Consider the following 23324-nt stretch of genomic DNA (forward strand, 5'->3'; position numbering starts at 1 on the left):
TATATATATATATATATATATATATATATATATATATATATATATATAAAATATATATATAATTTATTTATCCCAACCCTGAGGTAGCCAAGATCTTGGTTTTCTACTTATATCTGTGTGGTGCCATATTTGTACAGGAAAATGTAGGTCATGTTAAGAATTTAACCAAACAGGAAGACAGTGAATGCACACTGAAGAGCAGGGGTCCAACACATGGGAATTTTCTGGATGCTCTGAGAGGAGCTGAGCATATGCCCTGCACATCACTGAGCAAGGCACAGTGAATACAGTATGAGCAGGAAAGAACCCGCTGAGAGTCAGCTCTAGCCATCACTCTCTCGCATACACTAAGAGCAGCCAGAGACATCACTTATGATAGGCCAAACTAAGCAATAATGCACGAGAACAGCTTTCTCCAGAGAGACATCTGACTTGCTAAAGAAAACATAGAACATGGTAAACAATATGGCTCTTGTCACTTTTATATCTGTATAGAAGTTATGTGTGTTTTCTCAGAAGCCAACAGTAAAACTAAAAACTGATCTCTCTCCCTTCAAGAATTCAAAGGGAGGTCATGTGTCAATCTTGTTTTTCTCCACAACCTTGAAAGGTTTCCCTTCCTCCTTTCTACTGAACTCACTTTACAGACTAAAAGGAAATGAATCACTGACATAATAAATGACCATCAAAAAGCCATTGCCACGGACAAACCTGAATTAAAAATTCACACCATATCTGAATTAAAAATTCACACTGTAAAGCTTTCAGTCCCTCCATATCAGACCCCAGAGACATTGACTATGAAGGAGTTCTCTCTTATAAAAGAATTCACTTGCAACATATGTTGTTCTAACATTCAAGTTCTAAATCACATGCAAATTTATTCAACTCACGAATTGCCTCTTTTTTATATAGATAAACTACACTGACATACCCTGACATCTTGTCTAACCAAATGCTTATTGGATATGGACACCTGGATGATATCCTACAGACATGTACAACTTAATATGTCTAAAACAGAAACCGTTATCATTCCCACTCCTCGTCCAATTCATCTTTTATTTTCCCAGTTCAGTATTGTTTTTATTTTGGTTGCTCACCTCCTCCATCTACCACAGCCCCCATATCCCATTCATGATAACATTATGTGCATTTAACTTCTCAGATTCCTCAAATAACCCTCAGATCATGGCCTGGTTTCCCCCAGCTTGCTCCTGTATAGCTCAAACTTGGATTCTTGCTGTAGCCTTCATCTGTTCAGTCATAATGGAATCCAATGCCTTCCTCCGTGGTATCCTATGTACAAATCCTCCAGTGACTGCTCCCCAGTACCTACATGAAGAATCAGAGAATTGCACCCAAGTGTCTTTAGATAGATAGATAGATAGATAGATAGATAGATAGATAGATAGATAGATAGGCAGCTAGATGATAAATGATTCATGTATAGGTAGTAGACATGAATTATAGGCCATTGCTTACCTCTAAGATATAACTATCTGAAGCCCTGTGTTCTGGTGATGCCAAAGACTTTCTGGTTACCATGAATTGTTATAGCTAGCACTTCATCATCTCGACCATCCCCTCTATCGTCTGGTTTCCTTAGACTATTGACCCATGAAGGCATTCTTAGTAACTCTGCACTGACCCTTTTCTCCCTATGGAAACTGCTTCACTCAGGCACTCGCATAGCTAATTCTCTTTCCTTCTGGCCCCACCTTTGTGAACTCAGGTCCTCCTGATTTCCCCCATTTTCAGGTAATATCATATTTATTATTTTCATTGTTTATTGTCTATGCTCCTACCTTACATTTAGAATTTAAGACTTTATGTAACATAAGACCTGAAACTTTGCAATGCTTAGACCAGGGTATAGGAAAAACACTTGACAATTTAGGTATAGGCAATGGTTTTCTGAACAGGACTCCAATAGCTAGGACAAAATAACAAGAACTGACAGATGGGTTGCATCAAATTAAAAAGCTTCTACACAGTTGGAAAAAAAGGCAGTTATCAGTGTAAAGAGACATTCTACAGAGTGAAAGAGTGAGAGAAAATCTGCTAGCTATTCATGTATAAGAGATTAATATCTAGAAAATATGAAGAACTCAAGAAGTAAAAATCCAGGAGAACAAATAGACAAATACCAAACAAGCAAATTAATTGAGCAGATTCTCTCAAAGTACAAAATCCCAATAAATGTACAAGACAATGTTTATAAATGATGATCCTTAGTCACCAGAGAAATGCAAAGCAGAACTGCATTGAAAGTCTCTCTGATCCCATCAGGAAAACAATCACTGGTGAGGACAAGGGTAACAACTTAATACTGTTTGTAGGGATGCAAATTAGCCCGTCTGCTGTCGAAACACATGTGGAGGTGCCTTGTCAAACTAAAAACAAAACTACTAAGCTAGCTGTATTACTCCAGTTATACACCCAAAGGGTTTTAAGTGAGCATACCACCATATTATGGCCCTATTCACAATAAGCAAAAGATAGAATCACCTAAGTATCTGCCACAAGATAGAAATAAACTGTGAGATAGATAGATAGATAGATAGATAGATAGATAGATAGATAGATAGATAGATAGACAGACAGGCAGATGGATGATAGATGATTTATGTATAGGTAGATAGATGATAGATTAGATAGATGATAAATAGATGATAGGTTAGATAGATAAACACATGATTGATAGATAGGTAAATAAATGATTGATATATAGGTAATAGATAGATATAGATGATAGATAGATACATACGTACATACATACATACATACATACATACATACATACATACATACATACATAGATCAATACATAGATAGAGGAGTACCTGGCAAACAGAATCTTCCTATTAATTTTTTAAATTAATCAAATGCATAAATACATTATTTCATTATTACATTTCTCTGACTTTTTTTTACTTCACTTATTATGTACCTGTTGATCTCTTCATTTGTTGAATTAGAGGACACAACTTAGGTTATCTTCCTGTGCATACCACTTTCCTAACATTAACCAAAATATAAAGGGCACTTTATAAATATCTGTTAAACTCAGTACCTTGTCTGAATAATATATTCAAAAGACTGTGTATCTGATTGTTCTCTGTTCTAGAAAGCTCAAAACCTGAAAGGATAGTAATATCTCAAGCTTAAAGACACAGATCAGCCAAAACTCTGATTTGGTTGTTACCCAAACAACAGATGCAATTGCCCTAGATCCCCTTTGTTGCCTTTTGCTTAAAATAGGAGGTATTATTGTACAATGTAGATAACTGACTGAGTCAAGTTCAAGTTCTGTTTGCCAGGATTCAGAAGCTAAACTTTGGTGTTGAATAGCTAGCTGGTCTCAGACCAGATGGTTAGTACATTCTGATTTTTAGAGCTAGGAATGCTTTCTGACTAAAAATAAATTAGGGGAAGGGGAAGCTATTACACAGTTACTCATATGTGGGACACGGAGCCAGCAATTCTACATTTTATCCTCCCATGACAAACTTGGGTATGTTACGTACATTCCCAAGTAAGTGAGCTACAGTTTATAGAATTTAGTACCTTCTCCAAAGGCAGACAGCAAGCAAGTGGCTGTACAGGAAGTGCACTCAGGCCTTTTCCCAGGACTGCACGGACCCTCCAACTGTGTCATAGTGTGTTCCAGGAATCTATTTTGTGATGCATGTACTTCCTGTGGTGCAAGCACTTCCACTGATTTGTGCACTTCTATCTTACTGCCTTTGTGTCTATCTTTACTGCCTTTGTGTCTATCTTACTGCCTTTGTGTCTTTGTCGTTTGGTTCTTTCTTGACCCCAAGCCCTGGCTGGAATGTTTGGTGCAGCTCACTTATTCTTTTAAATTTCAGACGCTGTAAATCTGGAAGTTAATAAAGTGCAGTGTAGTACAGATGTGGAAACACACAAGGTATCAAACAGATGCCTGTCAGGTCTGTGGCCAGCTTTGAAGCAGTGTGGCTTTCAGTGAACTACCCAAAAAGTCCCACTCATGCTCATTTGCATGCACTGATTGCCTGGCACCCGGAAATGATCCTGAAGGGCAGTTCAGTAACCCTTAGGCATCACCTTTTCCATGATTTCTAGTTTTCTTAGACAAGGTGAAGTAAAGGAGCCATTAAGAGCCAGGGTTATGCCTTGCCTTTTGTCAGGATCAAACAAAGCAGACACAGAACATCAATCATCACTGACAGAAGATTGTCATGGAGCATCCCACTTTCCAAAGTACCCACAAGTCTATTCCATGAAGGGAAAAAGAAACAAAAAACTGTTTTGTTAACAGCCATGACTGATGAGATGAAGGAAAAGGAGAAGAGGGTTGTCACGGTAAAAAAAAGACATATTCAGAGGAAGATTACTCACTCCACTGACTTAATTTCAGTTAGCAAATGTATTGATAAAGACATTTAGTAACCCAAGAGCCTGGCCTGGTAGAAACTTACAGACAGCAACTATGTTGCCCCCAAGGTCAAAAGCGACAAAGGTACACTGTGTTGAAGGTTGAAAGTGTTCCCAGAAGTTTCATCTCTGTGGCCTTTCTGGGCACTCCAAAGACAAGGCTGAAGGGTGAACTGAGTTCAGTCTGTAGCCAGAGAACAAGCACCTGGTCAACTGGATATTAGGAACACTAACACCCGCCATTCATCTCTGTCACGGATTAACTTTCAAACAAAGTGCTCATTCAATTTTATGACAGAGAAAGACTTTGGGATATGTCAATTTCCACCTTTAATTTTACATCAGCTTCCCTGGTGTAGATAGATACAAAGCATACCAGTTTTCATATAGTTGTCTCCTATAAGGACACAAGGTACAAGCACACACACCAAAAAAAAAAAAAAAAAAAAAAAAAAAAAAAAAAAAAACCAACAACAAAAAAAACATATTCTGGATTGTTTGGATTGTTCTGGCCCCAGTAAATGTGTATGTCCTGCCTGGCTGTACCTATCAGTACACCTGTATTTGTCAGAACATGGGTTTCCATGAGGGGTTTGGAAACTATGATCAACTTATGACTCATAAATGAATGTTCAGAAAAACAGGGTGCCTAGGAAATCTGGTTTGGTTTTTTTCTACATGCTGGTACACATGCACAGAGTCGGATAAAAATCAGAGAATGCTCTTTTTTTTATTATTGAATTTAAGTTTCATGGAAATGCATGGTATTTTAAAGGGAAAACTCAGGTGTCTGGGGCTCTGCCTGAGCTATTAGTAAAGGCAATAGGAGGAAATGAGGTATTAAAGACTGGAAGGAGGCTCTTGGTCATGGAGCAGAGTAAGTTAGAATTTAGCAAGTCATACAGGATTTTCCTGAAAGTTATAGTTTAAGAATAGTCTTTGAGGGGGACCATGAAAAGGCTCAGTGAGTAAAGGTGCTTGCCCTTAAACTTGACAGCTTGAGTTTCATCCCTGGGAGCCACATGGTGGAAGGAGAAAACTGAATCCTACCCATTGTCCTCTGACCTTCGTACCTACACTGTGGCATGCACACACATACATACTCCACACTCAATAAATGTAAAACATTGAAGGATGCTACCTGAAGGGATTTGAAATATGATTCAGTGGTAGAACACTTGCCTAGAATGCCTACAATTTGAATGGGTTTGATTTCCAGCACTATATAAAAAGTGAAACCACAAAAGTTGTTTGAAAACTTAATTAAAAAATATTAGATCCATGTAGCTAAGCTGCTGGAAATTGAGGGTGAAGGATGATGGGAAATGCCAGAGGGAAAAAGAAAAGACAAGGAAGGAAAGCACTGCCCAAGGAGTCACAATGACTGTGGGGGAATCAGTATGTCTGGAGCCCATGAAGCCTTGAAGGTTGTGATGAGGAGCTGAGCGCAGCTCCATCTTCCTTGAATGTGTCATCAGACCCACAAAGGAGGACAGTGTCCCAGAACCTTCCCCTAGGGTCAAACTGCAGAGGAGTTAGTTGAAAATAATTGTAAAAAGGCCTCAGGAGACTTCTGAATTCAAGTTCAGAAAGCAAAACCCATAGCAAACTTTGGCTTTAAAGAGTAGAATAAAAAAAAAAAAAAAAAAACCTTTGTGATAGGAACAGTCCTCTGTTTACACTAAAAATAGAAACGCATTTAAATTGCCACGCATTGCCTTTCTCCTTCCTTATTTCTCCTTTCCCTTCATACAAATATCCGGATCCTTCAAGTACATTAAATATTGGCTTGACTGAGTGTTAAAATCCAGGAACCCATAAATGTTTACAAAGGGTGGCTAAGAAACTCTTAATTCTAAAAGCACTGTACATTTCCCTTGAAGAAAAGCAACCAAAACAACCAGAACCCCAAAACACTAACTAATATAACCATGAATTGATGCTAAAATTTACATGGTGATTCGGGGACCTTTTTCTCAAATTATCAACACTCTTTGAAAAATCATAAACACAGTATGAGTGAGTGTTAACTAAGGGAGGGCCTTTCCCTTTCAGCTTCACCTTCTCTTCCTAGGTGCACAATAAAAAGGGGTGTGTTCGGAAAATGAGCTTGCTCAGGACTTCCACCTTGTGCCCTTGAAGTGAGCACCTTTTATCCACTGAGCTGTGAACCTTCTCAAGTACTTAGGCTATTGCTGATTGATTGATTGATTGATTGATTGATTGATTGGCTGTTAAGAACATGAGACCGCCTCCATTTTACAAAAAGTCATCAGAACCACGTTATCTTACCTGCAGCACCCATTGGTTTTAGGTTGGAGGGGTTGAAAACACTGACTCTTAAGCACCAACAAATCTGACCTTTTACTCTCAGCTATTGTGGGGACAGGTGTCGCTTGTCCCCTCCCCCTCATTTCATGTTCCAAAGACAACAGCTGAGCACCTGCCATTTCAACATGAATTTCTTTTGTCCTTTGCAATAGACAATCAGTGTGAGATATGGAAAATTTCATTCTTGTAGTTGTGTGTTATTAATTTTTTGTGCACTCAGTTACAGTGTGTGTGTGTGTGTGTGTGTGTGTGTGTGTGTGTGTGTATACATGTCATATATTATCCAAATGGCTAGAAGCCCTTTAAACTAGTCAGCAGTTAAACAGCAGCAAAATACTCACTACAAAACAAGAAATGAGTGAATTCCCCTTTAAAAAAAATGGATAAATGAATTTTTTTTGTCTCAAGTTGTCTTAGGAGTTATGAATCCTTTGAATTCTGATAATCTTTGATTTGGGAGCTGGGTTAATTAGACTCTGAGTATATACTCAAATATAAACAAATATTTTACATGCATATGCTTTTGGCATTCACTATGTATTATATCAGCCTTTTCTTTCTAATCCATCTAGGACAGAACATTATTTCATTCTGTGAGCAACAGCTGTATGGACTGCAACCCCGCAGAGAAGAAGATTTTCATGGCCAGATGTGACCCTCTGTCTGAGACTCAGCAATGGATTTTTGAACATATCAACATGACTATTTTAGAAAAAAATAGCCACCATGACAGCTCCTAGAAAGGAAAGAAGAGTGATTACCTACAGATTGAGAACTGTGTTGTCACAGGCATCTGGGTCAAAGGAGTCAGGAATAACATTTCCTAGATCCAGGGAGCCTGCTTGAAAGATGTGTAAATGCCACATCAACGTAGGCTATCCAGGAGAAGTTCCTACACGTGAAGGACTTGGCTGAGAACCTCACCAGCTGCTTCTGAGAACCGAGACTAGCAGTTCCCTTGCTGGCCAAGGGTAAAGATTATTTAGGGACTTTCACCACAACTGCTGAGTTAATCAATCCTAGCCTTTCTCAGGTCAAATCCTGCAGTAGTGAGTAGCTATGAATGGATCCTATAAATTGGGTGGGAGGGGGGTGGAGGCAGAGCGCATGACTGCTCTGGAAACCTGAGGCTACCACAGCGCTAGAACTAGCTTAAGGGGTGAGCTCTACTCTTTGGTGCCATTCTCTGAGAATGGGTTAAGCAGGTTTAACCCTTTAAAGTGCTGCAGATGATTTCAGAGTGCTCATACCATTGTTCTATTTTCTTTTGTCTTCTCTTTAAACAAGGATACATGGCATCTAAAACTTACATTACATGCTCTCATTTACATTTGCCATTCTCTTTTCAGGGCCTATATTATCTGTCATGGTTCATAAGAGTTCGTTTTCCACCGATCAGCTAAAGTTCTAATTCAGTGTCCTTGGATAAATCCAATTAAAAACAAAAAGCAAACAAACAAACAAAAACCTTATGCTACACAGTTACTCCAAAGAAAGATCTCACAGAAGCAACAAAATAATACACACAAACATACACACATGAGTCAGGAAAGAAATTTCCCTAGGAAATCTATTTTTACTTTTCTATTATTTTTAAATAAAAAAAAATCTGCTGTTTGTCCAGTCCTAATTTTTATTAAAGAAGGCAATGGAGTGGGGTCCCTGTAATTGTTTAGTCTTTCTTAAATAAATATTCACTCCAAGTTACGTGGAAAGAGCCTCATTCACTTCATTCTGTTTAATCTGGGAATGTTAAAAGTGCTGTTATTTAATCATTAGTTTTGAAGCCCACCTCCATTGTTGAAAATAATGATGTTATTGTTTTATTTGGAAGCCTATAAAAAGAAATTACCAGTAATAAAGCATTTCTGATACCATTTTCTGTTAGTGGGCAGTATTTCAGGAGTACGAAAAAAGGAAGTACTCCAAAACTAACTACTCTGGATATTTAATCTTTAAAATAATTTTTTACTTTTCAGTATTGATGGAGTGGAGAAAAATATGTAGGCCTAAAAATGGGTCTTGAGCCGGGGGAAATCACCTGTGTTATACATTCTCTATTTGTTTTGGGTACGTTGCTTTTACGATTTTTTAATATAGTTTATATATACATCAATATGATCTATATGTTCTAGACATAGACCACTGAAGTTGAGGACAGAAAGATCCAGAAGCGTCAGTTCGTTTTGTTGTCATTTGTTTATTTCTGTCTTGCTTGGTTTTGTTTTCTAAGATAAATAACAAAAGCCCAGAGATGCCAGCTCCTGCCGAGCCTTTTCACCTGGACTTTTCAGTCACTGTAAAAGAATCCTGTACTTCCCTCAAGATGTCCAAACATTCTGAAGCCTGATATATGCCTCCTCTTCTTGAAGACGTGCACAAGTTGTTTTTTTTTTGTTTGTTTTTTTGTTTGTTTGTTTGTTTGTTTTGGTTTTTTTTTTTCTGTCCTCTAACCCCAATCACAATATGCACTTAAACTTCCCTGCTAAGAATCAAGGAAGTGTTACTTTGGCATCTGTACTGTTTTTCATTTCTTTCTTTCCTTTTTTTTTTTTTTTTTTTTTTTTTTTTTTTTTGGCAAGCATTCTTTTGGAAAGCTGTTCTTTTCAAACTGACTGTCATCGAGATCTTTTGTATAGGTCAAGTGATCTGGAAACAGTCAAGATGCACAGTGGAGAAAATCAATAGTGAGAAATTAACCTGTGTGTTGAATATTTCTAAGGAGTGAGTGAAGATTTATCTCAAATGTTCAGAGAGCAATTCTGGCTGGAGAACTAGATGAGCCTATAAAAATTCACATTATGTCATTAAGCAGTTGATTGCTATTTACAATTGTACCAAAGAGACAACCTTGGGTTGTGCACCCTGGAAAGCCCAGACATGTAATAATCTCTTAGGATGCTATGGTCGTGGCTGCCTAGCCAGGCCCTAGCTTAAGTATTGCAGGATTTTAGTGGAATACACAATGATCAATCAAGATTGGTCTCTTACTCTCTGAATAAAAAATTGTCTTCACAAAGACTATTTTTTTTTCTTTAAAAATAGAAAGAAGGCTTGGGACATTAAATACAAAATGAAAACTTCCACCAATGGACCAGTCATTAATTGTGTGTGCACATAAAGCATAAAAATGAAGTGGAGCCCGAAGAGTCTTCCCTTAAGTACTAGATACAGCACTGCTGAAAAAGCACACTGAAGGAGGTACTTCCGGTGTCATCGAAGGTCAGGAGTCTACTTGCTTAAAATGCAATCTGAAGAGCATAAAACCATGTATCTTTGCACTTTTAATTAGCAAAAGGGACTGAGCAGTCCTTGGAAAGACTATTGTTCCTGGAAGTAAAATTCTTTGAGAATTTGATAGTAGAGTACTCAGCAATCCTTTTATCAGAATGAGGGTGATATAAAGTTTATGTAGTCAACAGAAGTTGTTATTTCTCCATCATAAGAAGTCGTTCTGAGTAAAGAAAGAAAATAATTAATTTTTAAAACCCCTTTTATGTATTTACAGGAAAAAATTATGCTGTAAAACAATTGGGAACTAACTGTGTGATTCATACTTTTTCAAGACTGAATGAGTACCTTGGCAATAATAATGTACTGGCTTCTATGTCTACTGTTATTTACTTATATGAATATGATCACATGACTGTTTTTAAATGTATTCATTCTATCAGAAGCCTCAGTGAATAATGCAAGTTCCGGGACTATTTTGTGAATTGATAACATAGAACTTTATACAATAAATGAATAACATATAATGCAAATGGACTCACAGTCAATGAAAGAGAAGTGTTAGGCCCATTAGGCTACATTTCTTTAAAAAACATGAAACCAATGTCAACTTGACACCATTTCTCTCAGTGGCAATTATGTATTTTAAGATAAAATAGCTGTCAAAATATAAGTATGCTTCTTAGGGTCACATGAAAAACTTCCATTTTTTTCCTTCAGTATTTGAAATTGAACCTAGGGCGTCGAGCATGTGAGGCAAGCGCTCTGAACTGTATTCCCAGCCTTATTTTATCCTTCTAGAACTATCTACAAGAAAGGAGCAAAAGGGAATCTTATACTTGAAAGACCAGCTCTCTAAAGACAGCAGATCCATCAAAAGAACCAGTGCCGCTTTGATTCTACGGGCAGCTGGCCATCAGTCACAGAGGGCCGCTCCTGCCACTGGGGACATTCCTCTCCCAGTTCTTCACACTCCTCCGGGCTCAGAAAGGGAGCACTAGCAAGGATGCCTGCTCTGCTCTGAGCACCCTGCCTCAGTCTTTCCTAGAGTCAGCAGTTCCACTGCCCTTGCCTGCAGAGAAATGCTGGCTTTTTTTTTTTTTTTTTTTGCCCCCCTTTCAGAATTTAGGATCATCCTTAAAAATACAACTTTTTGGTTGTAGATTTATCTCCAGGAAGCTGCTTGCTAAAATCTCTTTAGCTTTCTTACCCTGCTGGGAATATAAGACTGCCATGCACATAGCCAGGTGCAGGGAATATGCTAAAAACAAGGCCTTGGCTATAAATCATGTAAGAAACACCTCAAAGGGAAATTTGTAAGTGGTTCTCTATGATCCTGTGAGTGAACAAACGTGGGGAGAAGTGCATCATCCTAGCTCTAGATGTAGGAGTGTGCAGCCCTCCCCAATCAATGCCTGCGAACACTGTACCCTCGCCAGCATCACTCCCAGACAGCAGGGCTAACAGTAATTATTCTCCATGTGTGAAGCTCTGGTGGAGGACACTGAAGCGTGACACGTGGCTGGTTGTTTCCACGCTGCCAGTGTTGGAAGAGCGCCGTTTGATTTATGTCTATAGCCTTTGCTTCCAGAACTCGAAGCTCTTTGCAACTCCATTTGGTAGACTTGACGCTGGCCTGAAGCTTTTATTCACAGCCACTCATCTCTGCACTTGACATTCCAGACTGGTCTGTGTGGTTCTGTAGCCTGTCAGCAAAAGACAGCTCAAGCACTCGTTTGATGCTTCTCTTCAGAGAAATCTGGAGAGTTCTCCTGTATCCCTCCCACCTGCTGTTGTCCCCCCTTCAGCTCAAGCTCACTAGCTTTCCGGGGTTTCCGTGCTCTCCACTATTCATATCTGCTCAATGTAACAAAGTGGAAAGACTGGCCCAGTACAGAAAGGCTGTTTAGATTTCCAAATCCTATTGCTAATTATTTTACTCTCACATCACTCACGTTGGGATGGGAGCCAGTCATAACCAAGAAGCGTCTGTCCTGGCTTTTCAGGGACAGCTTTGGTTTATGTCTCCTTACCTGTGCAATTACTCAGAGGGCCCCCCCTTTGTTTTTAAAGGAGACCTGAATTGCCTAACAAACTAAAGTCACCTTATCTATAATCCAGTTGGCTGCTTATGGTTCCTCTGTGGGAATTGCTAAGAATTTTTTTGCTTCTTGATATCTGCAAGAAATCAACTGGCCTTTTCTTCAAATGGGACCAGACTATAGGCACTCTACTGATGACTTTCTATCTCATTTACATGATAGTTTACGTGTTGTTTAATGGGAGAGTTATCAAGACTTCTTATATTTGCCTAGATCGTTTTGTTGAGTTAATACAATTCTAACTTAAATGGATTTTTAAATACAGTTTAAAATTTTTCCTTGAAACTTGAAACCAAGACATTTCAGACTTCTCCAAGTACAAACAGTGAATACCCAGAATTTTCTAAATTCTAATATGATGGCATTACAGGATAAATGCCGTTTCCTTATTGCTTTTGCTTTGCAAAGCCATCTTATATTTATTATCAAATTCTTCCAAATATATTGAGTCTTGCAATAGACGACACTATCCATCTGCAGAAACGGTAAGACTCCAGAGTGAAGAGTTTTGAAGAGTCATGTATCATGTTAGTTATTAAAAAGCACAAGGCTGGTGAACCGATATTCTCTGCAATAGATTTATTAGGAGGGTATGGAGGGAGGGGGGAGCAGGACATGAAGAGAGAGAGAGAGAGAAAAGGGAAGGGGCGCCCTGAGAGAAAGAGAGAAAGAGAGAGAGAAAAAAAGGAAGAGAGGAGAGTACAAGTGTAAGAGTAAGAGAGAGACCACGTGTCAGGGTTGGCCCTTTAAGGGGCAAGGTAACCATGCCTTCCAGGTGTGGCCACCTGGCCTGCGATGCATGATGACATCATACGTTGCTGGGTAACCCAGGAGCAGGTTGTGTTCCAAAATACTAACATATCAAACAAGCAAAGTCTGGATTAGCATCCAGGCCTTTGCTACTCTGCATCTTTCATCCTCCACGGTACCTCATATCTTCCAGCAAAGCCGAGTTACTTCACAGCAGTGTGATGACTTATTCCTCCAGGAATTGGGGTTTAGCCCCCCTGTTGTGTTTGCTCTTCTTTGTACCTGTGTGTTTTTATTGGTTTTCCTACAAGCTTATTAAAGTAAGAACACCAAATGGAATCCAGGATTAATCCCCCTTAATGAGATTTCCAGGGTACTTTGAAGAAAAGAAGTAACCAACTCAAGCTATTTGTATAGCTGTTGATGATAAATCCTAAAGCAAACACTGTGCTTTGGGATGGTTAATGAGCTCAGTCCTCAGGGGTGGAAATCAGCCACCAAACAGAGACTTTGCATTTACTCCCTCAGCAAAACCCTAAACTGACCTGTATTTTGCAGAGCTTCGTGGTTCACACTTGCAATCCAGGCATACAAGAGGGACGAAAGCTCAGAGAGGAAAATGGCCATGAATTCCAGGCTAGCCTGGAGTGCAGAGGGAGATCTTGCCTCAAAATGTTATGAGTAAGCTGTGAGGCACTTGTGTGGCAAAGACAGGTGGAGCTCTGTAAGTTCAAAGTTAACCTGGACTACACAGTGAGTACCAGACCAGAGCTAGTCAGACCTTGTCTAAGGAAGGAAGGGATGGAAAGAAGGAAGAAAGGAAGGAAGGAAGGAAAGAAAGAAGGAAGGAAGGAAGGGAGAGAGGGAGGGAGGGAGGAAGGAGGGAAGAGAGAAACGGAGAGAAGGAGGGAAGGAGAGAGAGAAGAAGGGCAGGGCAGGAGACAGAGAAAGGGTAGAAAAACTTTTGAAACTATATCTATGGCTCTTTTGATGTTCTTACGAACATCAATGGATTCTTTCAAGTTCCATCTCTTACACATTAGAGACACTGTGGACACCAATGTGTTCTCTTGGTGGCAGTCTTTTTCTTCTGGGAGTTTTGGTTAGACAGACAATCAGATATCTTCACGTATTCTCATTACCAGACAAATAGCATAACCTAGGTGGGGATAGACAATAGAAATGTGTTTCTCACAGTTCTAAAAAGTGGTGGAGTCCAAGATAAGAGTGCATCTAGATCCAGTGTCCCATGAGAGCCCAACTTTTAGCTGACAGACAGCTTGCTCTTTTTTCACTAGTGATTTAACTCCGGGGATAAGAGCGCCAATACTGACCTTGCTGACTCTGCTCTCCATGACCCAATAAATTCCCAAAGGCCCATATCCACATCTGACCATGACGGCCTTGGAGACCATAATTTCAATATATCAAGTGAGAGGGTGTACACAGTTCCAGATCATAGCACACAAAATGGTATGAATTAGCTGTGTGGCAACTCGTCCTTTTAATACCACCCACCCTTTGTGAGGCAGACACAGGTGGGTCTCTGTGAGTTTGAGGTCAATCTGAAATATACAGTGAGTACCAGGCTAGCCAGGGCTAGCCTAAGGAAAAAAGGGATGGAAGAAAGGAAGGAGGGGAGAGAGAGTGTAAGGAAGGAAGGAAAGGAGGGAAGGAGAGAGGGAAGAAAGGAGGGAGAGTAAACTTAGCTTTACCCCAAGTCTACTAAGTCAGAATATTCTGGGGAAAAGTGTCAAACACGGATACATTTTTACAATCAAACAAAGCAACGCTCTGTACCTTAGCTCTTAATGCCTCACCACCAGTAAATGCATCTTAATTCTGACACAACTGTCTTCCTCACAGATGTAGACTGCAGGTGTCCAGAAGAATGGTTAGTTGTAAGGTAGAACTAAATTCACCTGGAGAGTAAAAACAGAAGTTCCAGAATGTTTTATTTCCATCTCCTCTAGCTTATTGGGTCAGTGGTTATTAAAGTTGCCTCTAAAACACTTGGAGGAATTGTCAAAACAGATGGTTAGGCTGAAACCTTTTGTGTTTCTGAGTCTTTTCGGTCTGAAACGAGGCCCGGGAACTTACATTTTAAACACATTTCTAAGTAATGCTGATGGTGGGAGCACATGCTATTGGTCAGCTTGGACCAACAGTCAACATCTCGGAATCATCTTTCTAAAGATGTTTCTCTTAATGTTGGATGTGTTTGGGAAGTGTTGCTCTTATGCACAATTTCTGAGAAGTGATGCATCCCCCAGGGTGCAATTGAAAGGAGCACAGCAGCCCAGGAAGTGCAGCCAGAAGAAACAGTGTCATAAAGCCTGGTAAAGCAGGGTTACAGTGCTGGAATACCAAGAATGGGCAGCATTGCATCATCTAATTCTCTCTTTAAAAGCATCATATTTTTACTTTTAGTGTAGATGTGTGGGTATGTTGGCAGGGAGATGGGCATTTGGGGAAGGCACAGTGCTTACAGAGGCCAGAAGAAGGTACTGGATCACCTGGAGCTGGAGTTGCAGGTGGTTGTAAGCCACCAAATATGAGTTCTGGGAATTGAACTCAGGTCCTCTGCAATAGCAGTGCTTAAACTTGACCCCTGGGCCACCTCCACAGCCCTCACTTAAAGCTCTGATTAAAGTGTAATAAATAAGAGATAAAGACCCTTACCATGAGCGCCTCACATGGAGTACTGATAATTGGATTATTATTGTCTCTTCCTCTGAACTGCCAGTGACCTTCATAAAAGAGTACTGAGAATGAAAATAAGATATAGCTTGCCTGGACAGTTCTCTTAAGTCACTTTCTAGTATATACGCCAGACTGTGCTCACCCACCCTCAAGTGAATTTCTGGTGGCCAATACCTGGTCAAACTCTCTTTAAATGTATCGTGTAGATATGGCTAAATTGTGTGTGGTTTTTCCATCTTTGAGAAAGGCTGTGTGAGCTACGTTCAACACAGTTCAATGACATCATAAGGACGAGTTGCAGAAGAAAAACAAGAGCTTAGAACTCTCTGGCCTTAGAACCGTGGGTTTTGTGGATTTTTAAACTTCTCCTTATTGGAAAGAAATACAGAAGTTGAGGTGTGTGGCTCAGGAAGGACAGTGTTTCTTTACTATGCCCTAGTTAAACCCCAGGACCACAGAGATCCTGATGTGATGGCACCCACCTGCTACCCCAGAACTGGGGAGGTAGAGGTAAGGGGAACAGATGTTCAAGATCAGACACACAGTATCATCCTCAGCTCCATGGTAACTCAAAGGCCAGCCTGGGCTACATGAAACTCACTGTGAAGAAATAAACAAATACTTATATTTTTCTTTTTAAGCTAGTTCTAACACATTCTGTCTCCAAAAATAATAAAATTTTTATCTTAAAATACTTTTTTTTCAGTTTTGTTTCTCTTTTTACTTTATTTAAGTGTTGGTCACTAGCAGCACACCGAGTGCTTCTCATTATCTTTTTTGAATATTTTTGGATTGTTTTATATACTACAGATAAATGAAAATGAATGCATAAGAAGCCCGTTTCACTTTTTGCTGTTCAAATTTCTACCACCTAGCAAACTGACATGGAATTTATGAAGTGCTTCTGTACCAGTAATCCGAGCTACATATATTTAGATTTTATGATAGAAAACGCTGGGCTAGAACAATGCCTTCCCTGGCAAAGCGCTTACCAAACATGAGTGCTTGAGTTTGACCCCTAGAACCTACAGAAGATGCTATCTGTGGTGGCTTGCTTGTATGCTCAGTGTTCAGAGGGCAGACACAGGCAGATCCCTGGGGCCTGGCCTACCACCCTAGCCTATTGCAGGAGCTCCCAGATGATGAGACTCTCTGCTTTATAAAGAAGCAGGGGGCTGAAAAGACGGGGCAGAGGTTAAAAGCACTTGCTGTTCTCACAGAGGACTTGAGTCCCATTCCCAGGACCTGTACTGGGCAGCTCACAAGGGATCCAAAACTCTCTTCTAGCCTCCAGGGGAACCTGTACAAGTGTGCGCACACACATACACACACACACACACACACACACACACACACACACTCAGATATAAACAATGAAACAGAATTTTTTAACTGTTTTACAAAGAACAAGAGATAAGATTTACCTCTGGCTTCCACATGCATTTGCCCATTAACACAAGCACAGGAATTTAGATGCACACAAATACACACACACACACACACACAGAGAGAGAGAGAGAGAGAGAGAGAGAGAGAGAGAGAGATGCTGCAGATCTGAAAGCTCCCCCTTAAAAATCTTAAAATCAAAAGGTTAAGCACTGCATCTGGAAATCAAAAGGATAAAGTTCTGTGACTAGAATTCTCAATTCCTGTAAGACAGTAAGAAGCAAAGTCTAAAAGTCCTAGCTAACGCGCACTATCTTTATGAAACAGGGACTAAAGAAGGTGGGAAAGTATCAGGACTGAGGGTGAGGGAGACAGAAAGAAAGAAAAAAGAACAGCCAAGCTTCAATTTTCCTAAAAACAATCTTTTAATGTCTCCGTGAAGCAGCAGGGAAGTGCCTGAGTGACTGAGATGTCAAAGAAATAACCTCACCAAAGAAATGCTGTGCTTGGAGGAAGGAACCACTCTCATTAATGTCTACCCGCCAGCAAATGGTGAGGGTCGGAGCACACGCTTTCCAAACACGCTTTCAGTCGAAGATGGGATTTCTGGAGAAGCTCAAAGGAGTACTGACGATGCAGAGTCAGTCATTGAAATGCTTAAAATAAAACCATCTCTGTGGCGATTCAACTGGATAATAAATGCCTCCGCTTGAGAAAGGACTCGGAGATGAGGTCCTTTGACTGGGAGTGACAGAAGGAGAACTAATGGCCTTGTTTCTCCATGCCTCGGGCATTAGACCTCTGCCAGAAACCGGCTCATGGGGTCTGGGGTTTAAACCTGTCAAGGAAAAAAGCTATAGGGAGAAAGGAGCTGCAGCTTCTGGGGACAGGATGGATCTCTGTATTGACAGCACTATCTCGTTTGCTCTCTATACTCATCCCCCATCCCAGAGGCAAGCCACTGATCAAGATGGAAGGCCTCGGCAAAAATCACATTGCTCCTCTTTTCTTTTCTAAATTATCCTTTATTTCTTTCAACCTCGAATCGCCTTCCAAGAAGAAAGCGACAGCATCAGTTGAGTGTCACTCCATTGGTGATATGAAGGAGTTATAGGCTTTCTCAGCCACATCCCGACTCTACTGGTCCTCCTTGCATCATCTGTCAGTCTCTTCCCCATGCATGGCGAACTGTCTACAGTTGATGTTTTTCTTTCAGGGCCCAACACCCTCTCTAAAATTATTTTTTATTTATTTTTCTTTATTTTATATGCATTGGTGTTTGTCTGCATGTATATTCTACGTGAGAGTGTAAGATCTTGGAGTTACAGACAGTTGTGAGCTGTCATGTGGGTTCTGGGATTTGAACTCGGGTATTTCGGAAGATCAGTCAATGCTGCTAACCACTTAGCCATCTCTCCAGCCCCTGTAAATTTAACTCAATACACGTTTGTTGAGTATTAAAAGGAGTGAGGCATAATAGATGTCTGCTTAGTTGTAAAAGCAGTGGCTGCGGCCTCTCATTCCCATTTGAGATTGGGCCAATTCCCCATTCCTCTGACTGTTTTTCTCAGGACTTTAGCAATGATGAAGCATGATAGCGAACATGAAATTGCTTTGTTGCTTACAAGCCAAAATGTAAATGAAGGCAGTTAATATTTAACAGGACCCTATCCTACCACTGAAAACCTAGCAAAGTGACCCTCAGATAGACTGTAGACTTTATCGTGCCAACCTTACACAATTTGTGAAAGTGGAATGGTGTTCTTGATCAGGAACACTGGAAAGACTTAATGGGAAGAGAGTTAATGACAGTGTGTTTCTGTATTTGCTCGTGAAGTTTTGTATAAAACAGAGTTGTGTTGTGTTTTCAAAATTAGGTTATAGTATCTAAGCCACTCACTGCTTGAAAATATCTTTGTTCATCACATCAGGGCTATTAATATTATCCACAGTTTAATTTAGAATATATAAATAAAAAAGCAGGCTTTGAATGTAGCTCAGCTGGAAGAGTGCATGCCTAGGATGGTTAGGGCTTTGTGTTTGGGTCCCTAGAACTGCACTGGGAGGTGGGGGTAGGAGGATTGGAAGTTCAAGGTCATTTCACTTATATAGAGAATTTCAGACTGGCTTGAGCTACTTAAAACTCAACGCAAACAAAATAACTTATTTAATTTTAAAAGGTAATTTTAAAAGGTGATAGCCTTCTTCTCTTTCTACGTTCAATTATATAACCTAATCAAAATGTACAGAAAGTGAAAGTCAAGTTTATTATGCAATTGAATTCTGATATACTTTGTACAATATTGAAATTATTTTATTTGTTTTAAATATATTGCCAATAAAATTACAGTTCACTGAAAGAATGAAGATTTTCGAAGGAGGTTTCTGTCAGGGAATTTAGCAATAAAACAAAATAGTGCAGAAAACATTGGGTTTTATTGCTAATTTAGTTCCCTGTGTTTGAACACTGTACCAAAAGCACATCTTTTCTCAAAGCATGGCAGCGATGGTACGTAGACTTTGCTGATAAGTGTGTCTCATGTTCAGACTGTGGGGTGAGCTATGTCTGTTCAGTTTCACTCCATTCTGAAACAAATGAAATCGAGGAGAGTCTGCTATGAAATGAAGCTGTTTTCTACAGTCTGTTCCTGACAAAGTATATTGAAGCCCTAACAAAAAAATAAGGAAACAATTAATCATCTTGTTTATAACCAATCAAACCAACGAAAACAAGATAAACAAATAAACACAATGTAAGGCATTAAAACACTTTCTAACAATGGGTCCTTAGAGGCAGAAAATCAGCTCATCCAAAACACATTAGCTAATGTTTGATGCCTGTAATTGTTGAATGCATTATGAGGGTAATGCCTACTCTCTTGTACTATACTGCATGTTTCCTGTGACTTCTCCTTGAAAATGGAGAGCAGAAACAAAGACACAGAGAGAAGGGAGACTAAGAAAAAAAATGAAAGAGGGATAAAAATAATATGACTGCAACCCACACTCTCAAGCATAAGGAAATGCATCTTAACTGGATATTTATATTTCTGTGGTCTTATCTCTTTATCTTGTGCTTCAAGAGAAAAACAAAAACAGACGTATGCGAAATGTGTACCCATTGCCAAGTGAACAAAAATAAAAGTCTGTATAAAATAACTCAAATTAATGTCTACTTTGAACTCTTGACAACTCTGGGATCCTGTATCCATTTAAGGCTTGCTCTCTCCCCATTTGGAAGAAACAGGGTTCATCAAAGGGCTATCCTCTCCCACTCAGGCTGACATTTCACCCTATTCTAAATATACATAGCAACAATATTCACTAGAGATGGTCAATGCACAAAGGAATCTAAGAAAGGGAGAGGGCACTGAAGGAAAGAATAGAAATACATGGTGGGTTTCCATTTAGCTGATGGAAATGGCAAGTGTAGGCTTGTTATATGGAGTCACTTGGGGGAGATAGACATCTTTTATAGCTGAGACTTCAGTACAGCAAGGCAGGAGGGACCCATTGTGTGGTGGTTTTAGGACTCTTCAGTGCTAATGGAATGAGCTCTAATCCTTCCAAGAGAGCCCCAGGGTACCAGAAGCTTGGGGAGACAAAGAAATGGTGAAAGCTGTGTAAGTATCTTTATCCACTATTTTCATATTATCCATTTGAAGCAGGAGTCTGGGATTTGAGAGCCTTGCAGGGCAGTGATATTGATTTCCAAACCTAATTAAGAAACAAGAAATGCATGAAACTGAGAAAGGAGGCATGTCAAAGGCAAACATTAGGTTCTCACAGTCATAAAAATTCTCCAGAAGTAACTGAGGAAGTTACTGACTGGCCTATAAACTGTCCTTCGTCTTGCTCATTCTGCTGAATGGAGACTAAGCAAACGCCATGGTTGTCATTAATCTCATAATGGCGGTTGTTGGTTTTTTTTTTTTAATTTAATTTAACTTTTTATTATTAGTTACATTTTATTGACTTGGTATCTCAGCTGTATCCTGCTCCCTCATTCCCTCCCTCCCAATCCCACCCTCCCTCCCTCATCTCCTCCCTGCCCCTTTCCAAGTCCACTGATTGGGGAGGACCTCCTCCCCTTTCATCTGACGCTGTTTTATCAGGTCTCCCTAGGACTGGCTGCAAAGTCCTCCTCTGTGGTCTAGCAGGACTGCTCCTCCCTTGGGAGTGGGGGGGTCAAAGAGCCAGCCATTGAGCTCCTGTAAGAAATGGTCCCTGTTCCCCTTACTATGGGAAACCAATTGGTTACTGAGCTACCACAGGCTATATCCGAGCAGAGGCTGTAGGTTATATCCATACATGGTCCTTGGTGGACTATCAGTCTCAGAAAAGACCTCTGTGCCCAGATATATTTGGTCCTTGTGGAGCTCCAATCCTCTCCACGTCATACTAACTCCCCTTCTTTCATATGACTCCCTGCACTCTGCTGAAGGTTTGGTTATGAGTCTTAGTATCTGCTTTGAAACATATTTGCTCAATCATGTTTGTAGCAGCTTTATTTGTAGCAGCTTTATTTATTCCAGCCAGAACCTGGATGCAACCCAGATGTCCATCAACTGAGGAATGGATACAGAAATTGTGGTATTTTTACACAATGGAATACTACTCAGCAATCAAAAAGGAGGAAATCATGAAATTTGCAGGCAAATGGTGGGATCTAGAAAAGATCATTCTGAGTGAAGTATCCCAAAAGGAGAAAGACCAATATAGTACATACTCGCTTATATATACCTACAAGATATGATAAACATAATGAAATCTGTACACCTAAAGAAGATAAACAAGAAAGCGGACACGGGGTAAGATGATCAATCCTCACTTAGAAAGACAAATGGGATGTGCATTGGATGTATGACAGGAGTCTACCGCAGAAGGCATCTGAAAGACTCTACCTAGCAGCGTTTCAAAGCAGATATGGCAGCTGTTTTAACTCCATATGAGCAAGGCGTGATGCCTTTTACCAATGGTGCTTATTCTAAATCACTTTGAGAGGAACGAACTCCGCTATACCTTTAGAAAAGCTGGGTTCTGTTTGGGTTTCCAATGTCAATGTTATCAACTCTGATTTTGTAGAAGTTAGGCTTTGCTATATAGCCAAAGGCAAATGACTTTAGAGGCCAAAGGATAACTTTCTCCTTCAAGGAGAAAGGAGTCACTCTTCTCCTTCAACCTTATTGAAGCAGGGACACTCTTATTTCTTGTCTGCTGTGTGCCTGTCTTAGGGTTTCTATTGCTTTGTTTTGTTTTGTTTTGTTTTGTTTTGTTTTGTTGAGACAGGGTTTCTCTGTGTAGCCTGGGCTGCCCTAAACTCACTTTGTAGACTAGGCTGGCCTCCAACTCACAGAGATCTGCCTCCCCAAGTCCTGGGATTACAGGCATGTGCCACCGCACCTGGCTGGGTTTCTCTTGCTGTGATAAGACACTATGACCACAGCAAGGAAAACATTTAATTGGAGATGGCTTTACAGTGTCAGAGGTTTAGTCCATTATCATCATGGTGGAAAGCATGGCAGTATACATGCAGACATGGTGTGGAGAAGTAGCTACACCCAGACTGTCAGGCAGCAGGAAGAGAGAAAGATGCTGGGCCTGGCTTGAACATGTGAAACCTCAAAGTTCCAGTGACATATTCCCTCCAACAAGGCCACACCTTCAATAGTGCCACTTTCTGGTGACCAAGCATTCAAATCTATTAGCCTATGGGGGAAGGGCCATTATTATTCAAACCACAGCAGTACCCCCACCACCAGGCAATTCTTTGGTTTCCTCCTTCTCACCCACCACCGAGGGCTAGATTTACAGGTGCACATGACCACAGTGACTTTTAGGAGGGTTCTAGGGATCAAATTTGACTCATCAGACTTGTACAACTCTCACCGCTATTCACTGAACCATAGCCCAGATACAATAACTTTAATTTGGGATTTTTTTGTTCTTAAATTGTACAGTACTCTAACATCCTTCCCAAACGAAAACAATATGCTGTGGAGTCAGGCAGCCATGCAACAGGGGGAGCTGACATGGAGCAAGAGTGAGATTGAGCTATGTCCAAACCCCAAAAATCTCATCTTGAGACCATCAGGGATAGAACCATTCCCTTCTTGCCCTGGGCCTGAATGTTCCAGTGCACAGAGCCTTACAGCCCTCTGCCAACCTGGAAGCTAGGTTAAAGGCTAAACTTCCTCTCTTCTTATAAGGTCATGTCCAGCAATCACCTGGAATTCCTCTTCCTGCAAATAAGGCATTCACAGCACTTTAGCCCTGGCCAATGATGTATACTCACTCTGAAAGCCTGTAGCCTTTCCCTAAAGGTTTAAATAGCCTTTGTTCCCACGACCTTTAAACAAACTCTGCCACTGAAGCTGTCTCCCAAGAAAGTTGTTTCTT

At 40.2% G+C, this 23324-nt stretch overlaps 1 protein-coding gene across 1 annotated transcript in view; it reads left to right on the forward strand.

Moving 5' to 3' along the window:
- The window catches only part of Galntl6 (polypeptide N-acetylgalactosaminyltransferase like 6), a 1222499-nt gene extending 1214499 nt beyond the window's left edge, over positions 1-8000 (forward strand). The window contains exon 12 of the mRNA XM_055597863.1: positions 7326-8000. Coding sequence (XP_055453838.1) covers positions 7326-7493 — 168 coding nt within the window. The 3' untranslated portion in view covers positions 7494-8000. The remainder of the gene's footprint in view (positions 1-7325) is intronic.
- Positions 8001-23324: the final 15324 nt, after the last annotated feature.

Source organism: Psammomys obesus, unplaced genomic scaffold (genome assembly GCF_907164565.1).
Source record: "Psammomys obesus unplaced genomic scaffold, mPsaObe1.curated_primary_1811, whole genome shotgun sequence".
Taxonomy (NCBI): domain Eukaryota; kingdom Metazoa; phylum Chordata; class Mammalia; order Rodentia; family Muridae; genus Psammomys; species Psammomys obesus.